Source organism: Varanus komodoensis, unplaced genomic scaffold (genome assembly GCF_004798865.1).
Source record: "Varanus komodoensis strain SLA01 unplaced genomic scaffold, ASM479886v1 scaffold11, whole genome shotgun sequence".
Classification (NCBI taxonomy): Eukaryota; Metazoa; Chordata; class Lepidosauria; order Squamata; family Varanidae; genus Varanus; species Varanus komodoensis.
In genome coordinates, this window is record NW_025335317.1 from 15789561 (window position 1) to 15808843 (window position 19283).

The 19283-nt window shown below is 41.7% G+C and overlaps 1 protein-coding gene across 6 annotated transcripts in view; it reads right to left on the minus strand.

The window, feature by feature from the left end:
* Positions 1-19283, minus strand: part of CTNNA3 (catenin alpha 3) — a 766319-nt gene that overhangs the window by 621108 nt on the left and 125928 nt on the right. For all 6 annotated transcript variants that reach the window (XR_006413770.1, XM_044420420.1, XM_044420417.1 and 3 more), the window contains exon 6: positions 8613-8876. Coding sequence is in view for 5 of the 6 variants with exons in the window: in XM_044420420.1 (XP_044276355.1) it covers positions 8613-8876 (264 nt within the window). In the remaining variant the exon portion in view is untranslated. The remainder of the gene's footprint in view (positions 1-8612; positions 8877-19283) is intronic.

Below are 19283 nucleotides of genomic sequence, written 5' to 3' on the forward strand. Positions count from 1 at the left end.
ACTCTTTCCTTGTGGATTCATACTCTAACACTAATGTTCACATGACTCCAGTTCTCCGTCAGCTTCACTGGCTTCCCATTGAAGTCCGGGCCCAATTCAAGGTGTTGGTGATGACCTATAAAGCCCTAAACGGCTTGGGTCCTGGTTACCTGAAGGAGCGCTTGCATCCATATATGCCCAGCCGCCCCTTGAGATCGGCAGGGGAGGCCCTTCTCCGGGAACCCTCCATGAAAGAAATTAGAAGGGTGGGTACTCGGAGGAGGGCTTTCTCTGCGGTGGCGCCTAAGTTATGGAACGCGCTCCCCAGAGAGGTCCGCCTGGCGCCGTCGTTATTTGTTTTTCGGCGCCAGGCGAAGACCTTTTTATTCAAGCGGCATTTTAACTGTTAACATTATTGGTTTTATCTGGCCAGGGCGGCTTATTTTATACTGTATTGTGGTATTTTAACTTAATATTTATATTTTTAATTTATATTATAATTATTGTGAGCCGCCCCGAGGCTTCGGCGAATGGGGCGGCATAAAAATGTTTTAATAAATAAATAAATAAATAAATAAATAAATAAATAAATAATGTGGGCAGCAAGTGGATCTGCACCGACCAGTAGACTTCTGGGTGGTTAGCAATACATCAGCAAGGATTTCTGATTCCTGACCTTTTAACAAAAGCAGCAACAAAATTACTCCCTTACCCTGTCCTAAATTTTACCGCTAAGCCAAAAGGGAGGATTAGGGGCAGCTTTTCACATGTTCATCTCTAGTTTGCCAAACACATTTCTGGATTCAGAATTCTAATTTTTTGCATGAGGCTCCAGCTGGAGGATCTCCTTGCTCTAGAGAAAGAAAAAAGGCTGAAGTACACGCAACCCTGATCTAATTACAGATTAAGCAAGAGGTGTGGGGGGGTTGCTTTTCCTTCCTCTCCTCAGAGGCAGCCAGGTTATTTTTAAGTTTAAAATAGGCATCCCATTAACATCACAGCCCTAGGAACATCACTGTTGAATTCTTGCCCTGTGTTCATTCTTAGTAGAATAATAGAAATAGTCCTCAGGGGAGATGCTGGGCTCCTAGCCCAGTTCCTCCCATCAACGTTTCCCTTAAATTCTGATGGGAAGTGTCTCTTCACAGCTTAGCAGATCAAGGGAGGGTCCTGGCTTTGAACACACATTTTTCACTGGTGTTCACATGGAGCTGCAGCAATGTTCTCATTCCAGCTGCTGTCTATAGCAAGGAACCCTCCTTTGATTTTCTTCCAAGAAATGCGACTGCAGTCTTGAAAGTGGGTATCTGGAAATCAGCGTCAAGTGACATAACTTCTCCTGCTTCTATCCCATGCAACACAGCGGTGCTGAGATGTCTTTCCTCCTTATCATGGTCATGACATTTGTGCATTGAATGGTTGAAGAAAAAAAATTCCAGGAAACTCATTGCATATTCTGCAACGCAAGCTTTTCCCAGGGAATTTTCGAAAGAACACATCAAAAACTGCTCTTTTTTCATTACCAGTCTCTGTTCATGCACACATGCAGAATGCTGGATCTGTGAAATGGCTTCATCTACAACATGAACTAAAACTGCTTTGTTTATCAAAAGACATTGCCAATTTCATAATGGCAATGTCCTTTGATAAACAAATTAAGCAAGCCACCTTCCTAATTCATGGAAATGGCAACAGACATTAGAAATTCATCAAGTTATTACATCTCTTTTATGGAGGGTTTTCACAGTGGGGTGAGTATGCCTGATTGCAGAGGAAAATGGCACACTAGAAAGTGAATCTGTTGGGAGTTGCTTCCAACTACAATAGGAATGCAGGAAAATTAGCGATATTTAATTAAGCAAGAAATATCTCTGTACTTTCTTCCACAGAAGAAAATCAGGGAACTCCAGGACCTCAATTTGTACTTAACTTGGGAAGGAAATATGGAACAATGTAATGTGATGCAAACAGAGTTTTTACTGCACTGAACGAGCAAATTTAAATCCCAATCTTAAATTATTGTTGTTGTTATTGTTGCATTGCATTTATATCCTGTCTTTCTTCCTCTTGCAAGGAACCTAAAGCAGCCTACAAGTTTCACCTCCTCTCCATTTTATCTTCATAAGAACAATCCTATGAGGTAGGCTTGGGAGTGCTCCTTGACCCGGAGCTGTCATTGGAAGCTCAAGTGACAGCAGTGGCAAGGAGCACTTTCCTTCAGCTTCGGCTAATCCATCAGCTGCGTCCCTTCCTGGAGGAGAACTGCCTAGCAACAGTAACACATGCACTGGTTACTTCCCGGTTGGATTTCTGTAACGCGCTTTATGTGGGGCTGCTCTTGAAGACAGTCCAGATACTTCAGATGGTGCAAAACAGAGCCGCCAGAATGCTGTCGGGGACTGGGCGTTATTCTCATATAATCCCAGTCCTCTATCAGCTCCATTGGCTTCTCATCGAAGTCCGGGCTCAATTCAAGGTGCTGGTTATTACCCATAAAGCCCTAAATGGCTTGGGATCGGGATACCTAAAGGAACGCCTTCTTCCCTATTTGCCCTCCTGCCCCCTGAGGTGGGCAGAAGCCCTCCTCTGGGAACCCTCTGTGAAAGAAGTTAGGAGACAGAGTACCCGGAGGAGGCCCTTCTCTGTGGTAGCACCCCGTCTATGGAATGCGCTCCGCGGAGAGGTCCGCCTGGTGCCGTCATTATATGTTTTTCGGCCCCAGGTTAAGACCTTTTTATTTGATCAATATTTTAATAAGTTTTAATATTGAATTTTATCATCATATTTTAATTGCAGCCAGAGTGGGTTGTTAATTTATGTTATGTTAGGTATTTGTATTTTATTTGTGTAAGCCATCCTGAGGGTCTTGCAAAGGACAGCATACAAATATCTTAAATAAATAAATAAATAAATAAAAAGGCTAAGAGTCTATGATCAGCCCAAAGTCACCCAGTGCATTTTATGGCTAAGCAGGGACTAGAATCCAGATCTTCTGAGACCCAGTCCAGCATCTAAATTATTACAAGAGTGCCAGAACTTGTTATAGGGAATTTATTTTACAAATTGCTGAGGCTGAACAGAACATGCTCCACTGTTTTAAGACATTAAGGAAGGAGGTGCTGCTTTTCCAATCCCCTTTGCCACCTGATATTAAAAGGATTTCCCTGTAAATCTTTCCTTCTCCATTCCAGAAGATGGCACACAGGGGAGCCTGTGGATGTCTCCTATCTAGGACTGGAGATAATAAGAGGTCTCTCTTGGCGAAAGACCAGAAGCATTGGCCCATGGAGGTAGCCAAGCCTCTGCCGGCTGAGTGGACTATCTCCACTGTCCAGATTTGGCCTGCAGGCCAAGGAAGGCTCTCCCCTGTTTGGATGGTGTTGTGTTGTACAATTCACTTTCCTCCCTGCTGCTTTTGTGGGGCCTGACATCAGAATTGGACAACAAAAGCAAAGCAGAATAATGGACCATACAGAGAGTTCAGGAAGAGGAGAAAGAATCTGTTCATGGAACAATAAGCATATGCAGTTTATATAGGAAAGCTCTTTATAGATAGCTGCTTCATAACTTTATGGAGGCAGAGGATGTTTAAATTCCGACTACTACAATTCCATACAAGCTTTCACTTTGTTGAAGCCCAATAGCCACCTCCAACATTCATCTTCCTTAGTAGGTTCCATCAGATCGTGATGTTTCAGCATCAACAAAGGCAACAAATGCAAAGTTCTGGATCTTCTAAAAACAGCAGTTAATCCTTATTTCTCTACCCACCTACCTCCCACTGTGGGAAAGCTATTTAAGTGAGTTTTGACAAAGATTTGCAAAAGATAGGGTTGGATCCAATGTTACTCTGACAAATACTGTTCATTGCAATGTGTTTATGGCAAGTAGGACTAACATTAGATGCCACCCACTGTCTTTGCTTCTCATATGGCCCACCCATATGCCTACATCTTCTGCATAAGCATAAGTTCCAAGACACATCATTAGTAGCAAAGACAATGGAGAGCATAGTGGTACCTTAAAGCTGAACAAATTCTGGCACAAGCTTTCACTGACATTAGCCAAACTTGTCAGATATTTGAGACAGTATGGAGATTTTCAGGTTTTTATATGGTAGATGGGGGGTGGATTTATAAACAGGAAGGTAAAAAGGAAAAGCCATGAGGGAAATGAATATATCTTTGTTTTCATTGAATATTTCATAGTCCTATTTCCCTCACCTAAAAACAGTCAAAGACTGCGATGCTGACATGATCAGACATGGCAGCAAGTTCTCAGAACATTCAAATCCATCCTTCTGCATGTTGTAACAACAACAATGCTTGATGGGAGTCCAAGGCCAAGATTATCCACACTCTTATATTGCTGATCACTGTATGTGGGTATGACAGTGAAGGAAGCGGAAAGGAAGAAAATGGAGGTGTTCAAAACATGGTCCTGAGGGATTGATTTGCAGATACACCGGACCAAAAGAAAGATGAACAAGCAGGTTCTAGCTCTAATCAATTCAGAACTTTCCCTGGAAGCAAAAGAAACAAAACTGAAGCTGTCATACTTTGGGCATATCATGAGAAGCCTGGATTCACTGGAGAAGAGAATAATAATAGGGAAAATGCAAGGCAGAAGATGACAAGAAAGACCAAGTCCATAAAGGAAGCCAGAACCTTGATTTTACAAGAGCTGAGCATGTCTGTCCAGGACAAGACATTTCAGGAACATTCATTCTCAGGTCACAAGTTTGAGGTAATATGATGGCACATAACATCAACAACAGAAATAATCTATGCTGAAGTAGCCCTTTGAAGATACTTTTTATTATTTTGACAAGAATTCACACATTCCAGCATAGATTCACACATCCCTACACACACACCCCAAATTTTCCATGATGCAGGGAATTGTGGCAGAGTCCAGATTTAAAGTAAAGCAGAAGAAATTATGGTGATGATTATTTACCACACACGGGATGGGAGAGGGGAGGCTGCGTTCACACAACACAGCAAAGAAGCCTGCACTGTCTCCACAGCATGAACATTTTTGCCAGACCTCACCAGTCAGATGATCATGTGGTTACCAAAGCAGAGTGATTTCCACATTACCCACTCCATCCTCCCATACAGTTGAGCATCTGTAGTTGGGGATTGGGGGCAGTGGAGATTAAACCAAGAACTCTGTTCATGGAAAGCCATTTGCCCATTTTGGACCTCTCCTCTTCAACCCCAGACTACAACCATTTTAGTATTTGTAAGAAGCTTCAGGGGCCACCATGAGAATGAAAGGTGGGGAAGTCCACTTTCATCAGTACAACTGAATCAGTGTAAAGATGCACCCAATCCTTATCTTCAAAATGAATAACTTGTAAAAGTTTTACTATACAGAATAGCAGCAAACCACCAAATGATGGCCATCTTAGGTATTTGGATTCCTTTTGTATTTATTCACCTGTGTGGATCAGCAATTTAAACAAAATAAATGGATGTTTAATTCCCTATGGGATGTTTGATTTCTTACAGCAAATTCACTCAAGTGGCTGAGCTTCCTCCATAAAAAATTAAGAGTAGAGGATGACTGGTGATAAAGAGCTCTCTTATTATCCAATTGAGCTTGCCAATAGAAATCTGATATGTGTTGGGCAGCTCTTCATTGATCAGTTTAAGAGAAGCAGTAATGAAATCAATACAAATGAGTGAGCATTTCCAGCAGACAGATCTGATCAAACAGATTTTCTAATGTGCCCTGCCTGAGTGCTTCATGCTCCAGTGGAATTAATGGAGTAGTAGTAAGAAGATTAAAGGTTGAAAGTGAATGCTTAGGCACAAATTTTCATCCTCACTAAGTTTCCGGTTATATGCACCAAGAGATGGCATCAAAATTTCACTCTAATTTGGAGTTCACTTCAGGGTAGAGATGCCGGCCAAGTTCCTGGAGCCAGGCTCTGAAAATAATTGAGCAAGGCTTTGCTTGCAGCAAAGAAAGGGTAAGTGCTAAGAGCCTCTGAATTCTTCATCCCCTTGGGCTGATATCCAAGAGGGAGAAGAATGGCTAGCTTGGTGCCAGCAGAATTTCTTTCTTGCCTGAGACATGCAAGGGAATATCTTTTTTCTGTCACCTTACATGGGGGTGTGGGGGTTGCAGATGCTAAAAAAGGCCCAACTGCTCTTCATCCTGACCCTAGAACCCCTATCCAAGCCCCCAATTGCACCTATGTGGTTTTTCTCCCCACTCCTGTGCAAGCTTGTAGAATGGGGAAATGGAGATGCACCCCCTTTACAAGGGCACTTAAGAGGAGAAAAAATATTTCTCCCCTTTGGAGAAATAACAAAAGCTGTCCCTTCTCCCCACTCCCCATCTTCTTTTTTCTACAGTTCCATAGGAATGAATGAAGACATTTGCTCCTAAGAGGTGAGGAAAAAGACTCCAGGAGCACTGAGAAATGACCATATATAAGGATGAGAAACCACTGATGTTCACAGAGCTCAAAGATTCTCTGAGGTCTGCTTCATGGGAGGTTTTAAAAATCCAGATACTGCACCTGCATCATTATACTTTTCATTACTGTCACAACTGTATAGAATTGCTAAATTTAGTTAAGTGCAAAGCTCTTGGAAGTACTCTGGTTCATCTCTGATTCTGCCTCACTGTAAATTCTAGCTTACTATTGGTACGAAAGGTATTCGGAAAGCTTCTAGACAGTACTTGTTGAGTAAGCTCTTTCATGTATTTCCACACTATAAACATTTAATGAGATTGGCTCCCAACACACTGTTTACTACCATCCATTTATTTCATGGCACTTCATTTGCAATGCAGAAGCAAGATAGAGCAAAGGTTATTTCAGGTGCTTATCCAATGCCATTTTTGAATAAATAAAGAAAAATGAAACCATTTAATTTTGAAAGCATTCTTAAAAGGTTAAATACTCAATCAATTTTGCTTTATCTAACTCAGCCAGCCTCAGGTGCTGTTTACACTACTTGAGTAAAAGCTACATAGAAAGGTCTATGAACAAAAGATTGATAAAAAATACAGTCTAAGGCAAGGATTCAAGAAAATATGTATGAGTACTTCAATAAAATAATACACACACACATGGTCCTCCTGTTGTTTCTGGACTCCAGGTCCCATGAGCTCAGGTAACATGGAGCCAGTGTGGTGTAGTGGTTAAGAGCATGGGACTGGGACTCAGGTGATCTGGGTTCTAGTCCCCGCTCGGCCATGGAGCCAACTGGGTGACTTTGGGCCAGTCACAGACTCTCAGCCCAGCCTACCTCACAGGGTTGTTGTTGTGGGGATAAGATGGCTGAGGAGATGTAAGCTGCCTTGAGCCCTTTGTAGGAAAAAGGTAGGATATAAATAGAAAAATAAATAAATAAATAAATAAATAAATAAAACATGGTCAGGCAGGATGAAAGCTTTAATGCAAGATCCAGCAGGCCACAGGCTGACCACATATCTAATATTCCCAAGCAACACTGATACACAGTGGGGGCTGATATGTGCAAACCCCTCCTCTTGTTGGAAAACTGCAAAAGTAAGCCTCTGCTCTCAGGCTTTTGCACCATATGCCCAGGGCACGCCATATTGTGTGCATGGAACAGGAGAACATCTCTTTACCATACGAAGAAGATGACCGGACAAGCAAACGTATATGTATTTTACTTAGGAACACATTGGCTTGAATGTGGACGAAGGACTACAGTTCAAACATTGGCTGGTTATATCATGATAGCATGAGGATGGAAGATTCGATTTAACTGTGAATTTCTGTCTGCCTGCTTCTGGGTGAGGCTGCACTCTCTTGAGGTATAAACTCTCAGGGCTGTTTGAGAAATTCATAGACTCTCACCTAATTCGCACATGGTGCACTAAAATGCAAATCAGAATGCAGACCCTTGACGTGACTTTTGCAAGGTGGGTCCTTTTAAAAAATAAAACTGCCAAATATTAGCTGTTCCAAGCTAAAACTACCAAATGCATCCCCCCCCCCCGTCCCCATCCTTGGGAAATGGGGCTACACAAATTCCTTGATTATGATCCATCCTTCCCAGAAACAAACAATCTATGAGAAAAGCACAGCTGAACTGGTTTAATTTCAGTTTTCACAAATTCCATGACAATTTTAAATTCCACACTGTGTAAGGGGCACAAAAGAGGCTTAAATTGAACAAATGCAAATATGACATTCATAGTGTCCAGTTATGCCATCTTTTGACACCTAATTTCTAGGATGGTACCTTAATTGCTTTTAACAGTGATGCTACTATTGCTTTTCAGCTGCCCCTGGGTTATGAAAAGGCATGGCTGAGTACGAGTTCCAAAAGCGAACTCAATAAGCATAGCTACTTGTAAAATGAACCAGTGGGCTCTTCTGTCAGATATTGTGTTTCTGTGTGTTCCCTGTCTTGCAGGGAGCAAAGAAAATACACCACCTCCAATTAAACAACTATGAATGCCAAGTCACTTATCAAAGATATAGATCATCCAAGCTGGGAGGAGTTTGAGAGACTCTTGCTGTGCAACCAACCATACAGGTCAAAAAGCTCTGGGTTGCCACTTTCCAGAAGTGCAAGTCATTTAAAATAAATTAAGCCATTTTGCAGAGAGTGCTGCAGGGCTATGCATTCACCTACCTCAAGTTCATCAAGGGCACTTCCAAGAGTAGCCGACTGTGAGATGGGCTGCACCTTTTCATTTCCAATTCCTTGGGAAGCTTTAGAAATAGCATCAAGGGCATTCTGTATTTCATTACACACTGAGTCCTTGCTGGCAACAAGAGATGCAATGTCGGAATGTTCCAAACAAGCCGAGCAAATGGAGAGCAGAAGAGGCGAATTTTTCTTCAGAGAAGCACGTGCTGCGGCAATGTCATCTCGGTGACTGGTAGATTTTAAATCCTGTCAGGAAAAGCACAAGTGTATTTTATTCTTAGAGTATTTTAAAACGGATTAAGTTATATAGCAACACATTATTTCAGTGATTTCTGTAAGCAGTGAAGAAAAACGTGGAGAAGGGATTCCTCAAAGATGACTGTATTTTTGTCTGTAGAACACTTTTTGCAGCTATGTGGTAAAAAGCCATGGGTGAAAAGGAACAAATCTGGGTAAAGCAAGGCCAGGGAGAAATACGCTCTTCCTTTGTTTTTCAAAGTGCCCAGAATAATTGTGGGCAACCACTACTAGAAGCTAACATAGACTTGTTAGGAACAAATCTTGTCAGCCTAATCTGATCTCAGTTTTTACTGGGTAACCCCCTTGTGGACTGTGTGAATGCTGTAGATTTAATATCATCTCATCTTCAGCAAAGCTTTTGACAAAGTGGCCCATGATAGCAAACTGATGAGCAAACAAGCTAAAAGTGGGTTTGATGGTATAACTAGCAGGGGGATTCAGAGATGGCTACAGAATCATACTCAAGGACAACGTTTCTATTAATGATTTGTATAAGGAGAAGCAGGGAATGTTTAGCAAATTTGTAGATGACAGAAAATGGAAGAGGTGCACCTGGCGCCGAGTTTATATTCTTTTCGGCACCAGGTTAAAACGTTTATATTTAATGGCTATTTTAAAAAACTAATATTGTATCATTAAAAAACAAAAAGAGCGACTGTTGTTTTTATATAATCTTTTATGGAATTTGATATTGTTTTATTGTTTTTAATTGTATGTGTTGTGAGCCATCCCGGGATGCCGAGGCATGTGGTGACAGCATACAAAAGTTTTAAATGGATAGATAAATAGATAGATAGATAGATAGATAGATAGATAGATAGATAGATAAAAATTGGGTGGGAGAGCTAATGCCCTGGAAGACAGAAACCAAACTCAGAGGATCTTGATTTTAGTCCAGTCTGCCAGCCTATCAACAGAATGTAACCTGTTGCCAAGTTTTGCCCATGAGAAACCAAATATATAGTTACAAAATGGGGAATACTTTGCTCAACAGTATTACAAGTGAGAAAGATCTTGGAATTACTCCTAGATCACAAGCTGGATGTAAGCCAACAATATGACATGGCTGCAAAACAGGCAAGTGCTATTTTGGGCTACATTATTAAATGTATCACTTCTAAATCTCTTGAAGTACTAGTCCCCCTCTCATCAGCACAGGTTAGGCCTCATCTTGAGTACTGCATCCATTTTTGGGCATGACGAATTTTTAAAAGATGCAGACAAACTGAAAAAGATTCAGAGGACAACAAAGATGATCATGGAACTGGGAACAAAGGAGAGGATGAAAGCATTTGGCATGTTGAAAAAAGAAGCCTGAAGCACTCTTCGAGTACTTGAAAAGTTGCCACACAACACAGAGGAGGGCTAGGATCTCTTCTTGATCACCCCAGTGCACAGGAGACCGAATAATAGGCTCGAGTTACAGGAAGCAGATTCCAACCAAACATCAGGAAAAACTTCCTGACTGTTGAAGCAACACAACAGGAGAACCAATTACCTAGGCAGCTCGTGGGCTCTCCCTAACTGGAAGCATTCAAGGTGCAGTCAGAGAACCATCTGCTAGGGATGCTTTAACCTGAAATGCTTCATTGAGACCCGATGGCCTTCTTGGTGCCTTCCCACTCTGTGATTCCATGAGTTTATGAATTATACCATTTAAGTGTGCTAACTTGGCACTGACTGGGCCCCAGAACAAGGATGCCAATAAAGCATGCATGCTAAGGATGAGACCCAAAGAAAGTGTGGATGAAGCAGGACTACCAAGCATCTCTATCCCAAATACACAGAGTCAACAATATGTGTTTCTGTGAATCCCAGGCCCTGTGCAGCATGACACCATGCTTTTGAACAACACACAATACATGGAAATGCAAGGAGCACATGGTATACGTTTCACAAGTGCTATTTATTTTCAGGAGCCAGTCATAAGTCCCACCAGAAGCTGGTGGAGACTTGCCGAATTCTACAAGTCAAGAGCCAGCAGATAAGCCTCTGCGGTACCAACAGTGCAACACAACAGTGTCGTAATTCTGCCTGGACAAGGATCTAAGCACAAGTTGCACAATGACTGAAAAGAGCGGGGAAACACTAAAGAAGAAGTAGGAGAATCAACCATTTTAAAGGCTGAAATTATTGGCTACTTCTACATAATACATTCCAGCCAGAGAAGAAATGCAACAGAAAATAATTTCAAGACAATTTCTGGAGTAAAAAGCACCAAAGGCAAGCCCTTATAGCTCTACAAAATATCCTGGGATATATAATTACTAACTAGCGCATGCTGGCATCTCAGTCATAGATAAAAAGCTCAGAAATACAGCATGTTAATTTTCCTAGCTGCACAAAGAAATAAATTCCTTAGCTTATTTCTATTCTGCAACTCAATAGATTCTCAGGCATGTTTTACAATAAAGCAAAAGGGCAGAAAACAGGGTATTTATCTTTTCTTTAAAAAAAACACAATTGCCATCTAGATTCTTATATGCCATTTCTATTTTCTGCCATAAAATCATTCATAAATGCAGCTTAATTACTAATAACATTGTTAATTTTATTGATCCTTGCATATGCATCAAGATCCACTACTATATACTTTTTCTTGCTGCTTCGTCCTCATTTTTCTATACAACAGCTTCATTCACATTTCAAGGGACTTTGTCATGGGCAGTGTCAATACAAGCTAAGGCAACTGCCACCAACATCACCTCCTATCCCGCAGAGCTGTTCAGTGTTTCTGAGCACTCGGTGCTCAGGGGCAGCAATGTATATTAATCGAGCTTACTCTGATTGCTCTCAGTGTCCTAATTCCTGGACAACTCTGTTCTTTAGACTTCTTTCTACATTGGACTCGCATGACTCTTAATCTGCTCCTCACCACTTACACCCAAACTACTTCTGGGCCACTTCAAATGTACTGTTATTCACCCTTAAAACCCTACGTGTCCCAAGAACAAGTTATTTTAAGGAATACTTCCTTGCTTATGAAACTACGCACTCCTTGAGGCCCTGAACTAAGGCCATGCTCCTCCACACTCCTCCTCCTCTACTATGAGGTGAAGTGGCTAGAAAGATGGTGCAGGGCCTCCTTGATGCTTTCTTTCAGAATCTAGATCTCTCTTCCGTTGGTCTTGCCATTTAAGTGTGGTGTGCTAGTCCATCCTCATGACTGAGCCACTTGGATTGTCTGGATTTCTAGATATGGGCCATCCTTCGAACCCAACACTTTCTTATTCATGACCCATTTCTTAAGATGTTCCTCTCCTGCAGGAGAGAAAATTCTCATGCTAACATAAGAATGCCGAAGAACTAAAAACGGGAGGAAATAAAGTTCTTGTTTAATGATTATCTGAAGAGAAACAGTTCCTTAAGTCTAAAATGCTACCTTTGGAAAATATTTTCCTCTTCCAACTGTGGAAAATCTGGAAATCTAGCAGATTCCATTACCTCATACAAACCAGGTGCAATGAAAACTGTAGGGCGAATGCCTCCTGGTGGTATCAATTCCTGGCCATACCTGATTAGTAGGAGAGATGGTTCAAGGGGAAATTGGGACGCAGAAGCATTGTCCTAGCAAAGCACACATATATGAGTGATAATAAATAGCTTGCATCACAGGCAAGAACACATATTTACCCTTCTTATACCAGAAAGGAAGACCTGATTATATACATGCACTATTCCCAACTTGCATATACATACAAGTTTTACAATTCTAAAGTGACCAAGCATTTTCTTGAACACATTGTAAAATACTGAGGTCAAGGTTTGAAGTTGCGTATATGGGTTCCCATTTAATTCAGTCAAGAGTCAAATTATCCAAAATCACAAGAAATCACAGGTTTGCTGGTGTGTGAAGTAGAGAGATACTAGAATCCTTTCATTACAAATAAACCAAACTATTACCTCAAAAATAAAAATATGGTAGTCATATATCAGATGAGTGTTTGCCAATGTTAATTTCACAAAAACACCATCAAAGTTGCTGGGACAGTGATAACCTAAGAAGAATGACTTTTATATCTGTTCCAGAACCCAAACACAAACACAATTGAAGATTTCTGTATACAGCTGCCTTAATTAAAAAAACAAAACAAAACACTCAGGTGATTTTGAGCTTCACTGCCACAAAAACGGCTCCTAATTTTGTTTTGCATGAGTTTCCAAGCACCCTCTGGAAATTCAGTGACAGCCGCAGAGGTTCCATGCTTCAGCTAGTGAAGGATTACCATTCTGAATTTTTCATACCATCCTCTATGTGCTGAAACTACTACAGAAGTCATGCAGAAAGGTATGTTATCTATCACAGCTTTCACCTTCTTCTATCATTCATCAGCTCTAATTTCAGTTATATTTGCTATGTCCTGTTTTCCCAATACTTTTAGTTTAAGATTTTTGTTTTTGCTAGCTTGCTGAGCCACTTTACAATAAATCAGTTTAGAGGCTTCCTGCACAAAAGCTTTTCTGCCTGTGGACACAGTTTAACTCAAGTCTCATATCTGGCTTAGACCCATATTAAATTGCCCAGGATGTACAGTACATAGCACTCATAGGAAAAATCATATTCTGATTATCGTTATTTTTAGAACACATCTAAAAATCCATCTTATACCACTAAGAAGTTCTCAAAGCCATTTATAAACTATTCTTGCAATAAAATCACACTCAAATACAATAAAAGAATAGAAATTAGATGGTGCACACTGACACCAAGCTGATTCAGGCAATTTATTTCCTACCGTTATTATTGGACTTCTCCATTGCTCTTTCACCACCCAAGAACCTCCTAGGCAGCAGTTCCCACTGAGGTTCTCTGAGCAACATGTAGGTTTGAGCAGCTAGAATTCACTCATCCCGAGGCAGAAGCTGTCCTCCTTGACAAAAAGAGTGCCACCTTTGAGTGTTCAAAGTGAGCTTGTGAAGGAGTATTGCAGGGCACCTTCCCTTATCCCTGCAAAGGGGCCTTCAGACCTTTGGGTGTCCACCTTCAATATCTGAAAGGGACTTCAACCAGCTGAAGATGCATCCGGCCTTTCAACCAGCCGGGCACAATCTTTTGCGCTCCAAGGGCCACATGTGAGGATGGCTTGGGCATTACAGGGCACACACAGATGCCCCCACAAATGCGCATTCTAGTTGTTCTGATTCTCATGACTCTCTTTTCACTGCTAATGAGAGAAAAATGAGGGAAGATTGTCCCTTGGGCAACGAGTGGAGAGTATAGGCGGCAGGGAAACTGGCAGTGGGAGAACTCAGCAGTGACGGGGCATGGCATCCTTGGAGGGACACAGTGAAAAAGCTGAGACAGCACTGGTTGGGACTCTTCCTTCCTTCCTTCCTTCCTTCCTAGCAAGCAAGCAAGCAAGCAAGCAAGTCACAGTATCAGAATCCCCAGTTCTGTGATGGCTTCTAAGCTTACTCAGCTGAACATGCTTTGAAGCCAAACTCACTAGGCAGGAGGATAGGAGAGTTAGGCAAGGGACCCACTCAAGCTGATCCGCCGCCCTCGTCACACACTCCTGTGGAATGCCTGTAAAGGCTAAAATAATTGAAGCAGCCAGTACAGAATACAGTCTTCTCTTGATAAACAAGTGCAGAAAGAGAGATCTCATGATTTTCAAACATGATTATGTGTCTTCATAACATGCAGTAAAACCTAAGAAAGATGATTTACCCAAACATGATTATTAGACTTACTATTGTACTAATTTTGTCAGGAGGTTTGTTTCTTTTAATGATAAATCATAGTATTAAATAAAAAGCCTCAAATATTTAGCAATGAGAAAACACAAAAGACAGAGTCCTTCTTTAAATATGAGCTTATTAAATTACAGACAAAAATGGGTTTTGTGTAACCAGCAAATATTTACAGGCTGTGAGACCATGAAGGGAAAAATGTCTTAAGCCCTTGAGTTCTGTACTGAATGTTAATGCATTTGTATATGATAGATTTAATACATGAACCCAGAATAAATGACTTTCAGCAGCTGCACTCTGGACCTATAAATCGTTCTTGGTACTGCAAAATCCATACAGAGGAAGAACAGCTGTATAATTTACAACATCAGCATTTGTCAGGAAAAGCAGCAAATACAGATCCTTCTTTTTCAGCAACAGAAGGCATATTCCTAAAAGAATAAAATTAGAAACTATCTTTGCAAAGAGCCTACTTGTATAAATATGTTATTCTACATTCAAACTGCTATTTAAAATGCAGCAGCATCTTTAAGTGAAATTCAAAGAGCATAAATGCCATGCCAATTTTTATACACAATTAAAATGTGTGAAATGAACAAGCAGATTAGGCACTACCACAACTCCACTCCAGGAAAGCAAGAAAAGCTATGCAGTTTAACATAGCCCCTCAACAAGGAATGACCAGTGGAGCAAATGGAAGTTTCTCCGCCCATTATCACGTAGGCCTAAAGCACAGATTGTGCGTTCACACATCATCTTCCTCAACATGTACAATACAGCTCACCTCCAAGAGTAATGCACTTGCCCCAGCCATACTTGCAATTATGCAAAGAGCTATTTTACCTACCCAAAACCATTTAATGTGCCTTATTAAAGGGAAAAATAGTATCTAAAGCATTTTCTATACAACTAAACTTACAATTGCTTCCTTATGATCTCTCAGGACTGACCTTCTGTCCATGTTAGCAAATGAAAGTGCATCTTAGAAACATAGAAACAGTGAGGCAGAAGGGGTCTCCTGGGCCATCTAGTCTGACCTCCGGCACCAGCCAGTTCCGCTCACGACATGCCCACCATCTTGCACGTGTATGTATTTCTCGAGGCATATTCCCCATGATTCACAGTTGAATGTACGGACAGGATGTACAGAGGAGCTACAGAATCTTTACCCTGTGGAGTTTCATCTAGGATCATGAGTTATGGCGGTCATGGAAAGATCACAGGTTTACACAAATTCACCCATAGTGAAGATAGAACATTATGAACATGAAAAGATGAATAGTGGTCTCATTAAGACCAGAAAAGTAACCCTGTTTTAATTAAGCAGGCTGCAGTGTCAACACTTTGGGAACTTTGGTCTTCCAACAATAAATAGTTCAGATCTGCAGAACCAACTTGACATCAAGGCATCCCTGATCATACTTAAATGTTAATGTAAATCCTGTCCATTCATTTCCCCCCATGGGATTGTAGCTGCATGATGGGGAAGCCAAGGACCTGATCTACTCCAGATAATCCCTACTGTTGCAAACCAGGTTTCTCCCTGTAACAGATCTGAGCCCATCAAAAAAGCCAGGCCTGGGTCTTTAGCCCCTTAAGCTGCTTGCTTGGATTGGCATTAAAGGCTAGTCACTACATTAGTACAACAGAGCTTTGGTTAGCATTGCCCTGGCCAAGACAGTCTGCTTTCATGGCACTCAGGAGTTTTCCCTTTCTGATGTTGAGATAGCACAAGAATCATGAACACTGCCCTTGCACATTCCTTATCGGGCTTTGCTTTTGAGAGGAAGAGGCAGTAATGAGCCTACACTTTGATGTTCAGGCAGAGAATTCCGGGCAGGAATTCTCCTTGGTAGCTCACTATACTTCATTATCTCTTAGCACCTGTGTAAACAATATTACTCTTGTAACCACATATTTTAATCATGTAGAATGCTGTGCACATGCGTTAGAATGCTCTAAGTTTGTAATCTTTAAAAGTTAGCCACTTTCTTTGTTCTCTGGTTTAGAGACTTGTTGAGAGGGACTTCTGAACCCAGCTGATTGGGATCCTACCTTGCAAGAGTCCTCACTGCATGGTGTAAGTGGCTTGCTGCTAAATGTTATGGAAGTCTGACTGGCTTGTTTCACATTATTGCAATAATAAATAATCTCCTTCTTAGCAAACCAGGAGTTGGCATATCACTTTCTGGGAATTCTCCAAAATCTTCTGCTCCCAGCTGGGGCAACACTCCTCTTCAGACTTCCAAACCACAGGCTGTTCTTTGGCAAAAGCTCTTTATTCTCCAGTGCACTTCCAATAAGCATAGCCAAGAAAGAATGAGTCTGAGCAGGCACAGAGCCGTTAGCACAACCAAATCTAGCAATTACTTCCAAGAACTCTCCTTTTGAGTACCCTTGAGCCCCCTCCCTCTGGGAGGTCCATTTTGGAGGCGGGCAAGCCACTTCTTTGTCCATCACCCCCTAGTCAGTCAGCCCGTCTTCCCTGACTTCGCGACATGGGGTCAAGAGTCTTGGCTGGCTCCAGAAGTTCTTCGCCCACAAGTTCTTCTTCTCCCTGCAGTTGTACATCTTGACTATTCTCAACGTCAACCTAAAGATCTTGAGGGGGTGCCCTTGAGATAGGCCTAGCTGCTTCTTCGGTTTCAACATCTAAGAATTCTCGTTCCCAGGGGCCCTCATCATATTTCCTTGGAACGTACACCAAGAATAACTGTCTCTTTCATTCCCAACACAGGTCCCATCCTTCTGTGCGTGGTAAGTCTGAAGCAGAGTGCCTGCACAAGACATTTAGGGTCCCACTCCAATTAAGAATCCTCGTCATGGATAGCCTGTACTCAGTCTTTCTTGCTCGGTGCATAGAAATTTTCATGGACAGATGACTGGGATGTGACAGAAGGGGTGCTCCTACCTTCCCTCCTCAGAAAATGAGTAAATGGGACTATATTTTTTCTTTGGGTTCAAGTTTTTGCACGTGCAACCACACCTCTAAGTCTTTTATTTATTTCTTTGATTTGTATGCCGTCCATTACTGTCCTCTCTAGTAACATCAGGTAACATCCTTTCTTTGATTTGAGAGTATTTAGGATTAGGGTTACAAAGTCTGAACATTATGAATCTTAAAATATTTCAAAATACATTTATCTGTCACATACACCAGCAGGTCACCCATATGTTTCTCTCCCTTTGCCAAGTTCTGTTCCACTTCAGATGAATTGTAGAAAAAGGAAACTTTAGAGGGAGTTGCATATTTGCAAAGCAGAGCTGGAAGCCCACGATACTTCATTTTAAGGATATCCAAAATAAGACTACAGGCAGGGGATACACCAGTAGGCTTTATAGCAACTATCCATTGTTGGGGAATGGCATTCAATACCACAGAGAGCTCTGAATAAAAGCTGCGATAAAACACGGGAGTCTCCAGCCTTCCCTGGCTAGAGTGCAATATTATTAATTAGCAAGTCCAATTAACATAGACTCCCTATCTCATGAGACCATATAAAGGACACTGCATTTGGAACAGTGTTTTTCCCTTTCAGCAACCATCTTAGGGCACAAGCCCCCAAACTCAGAGACTTGCTCTCATCTAGTGCAAACGGGCAGTGGAGGCGATCTGCATCTTCCTGCCTTGTTTGCCAGTTCTTTCCAAAGGACTGCATTTGGGAACAGAAAGGAAGGAGGCTGCCCCATATCCTGGCCTCCCCAATCTCCCCTTTAACCCTTCTCCAAGGTCACTTTCCGGCTGCAAGGGGAAGGGACAGAGCTCTGACTTCAGAGCCAGGAAACTGGACTTCTGTGGCTCCCCCAAACAATGCCTTAGAACCATATGACTGTTCCCTCAAAATCCTGGATAATTAGGGGAAAGGGCAGGGAAGGGTTCCGTTCTCTTCCCTTTCCTTCACCACTGCCAACTGCCCAAGGGGGCTTTTAAATAAAAAAAAATAGAGCTCTTACACTAACACTACATGTGGCTGTGCCCATTTGACCCTTTAGACAAGGCCAGTGTCAAGGGTGGGCATGGTTGGGCATCCAGTGAGAGCCCACACCCCAGTAGGGGACCAATGAAAAGGGCCCCTTGGAGCCAAGAAAGGGGCTTACTCAACTGCGTCTTACCCTCGTCCATACGACAGAGACGGCAAGAAGCAGAAGTAAGTCCTGCTGCCTGCTTGCTTTCTTGCTCTTTTCCTGTTAAGCAAAGAACCAGGAGCAATGATGAGAAGATAAACAGTAGCAGCGAGTGACAGGGGTGGTACGAGGTAGACTCTCTGAAGGAGGAGAACCATCGATAGGTTCCAAAGGCTGTCGAAACCCTGGAACTGGTACTGTGACCAAGGAGTCTTCCAGGAAAACTTTGTTATCCTTCCATTCATTTCCAATAGTTATAGGCTGTCTTTCAGGCAAAAGCTCTCCTGAGATATTGCATCTATACTATTAAAACCTTGAAATATAATCCCCATTACAATTACAAAACTAAAAATTATTATCTAAAAACAGCAATTCTGATTAAATAGATTAAAAATAAAAAAATACTAACAAAACTATTAAATAACCCACGGATCTTGCTTCGGAAAGGAATGTTTGAGTCCCCTTTTCTGCTAGCAGTGATCGCTCTGCATGCTTAAGTATTTAATAGCTTCGTTTGACAGCTGTCAGATGCTC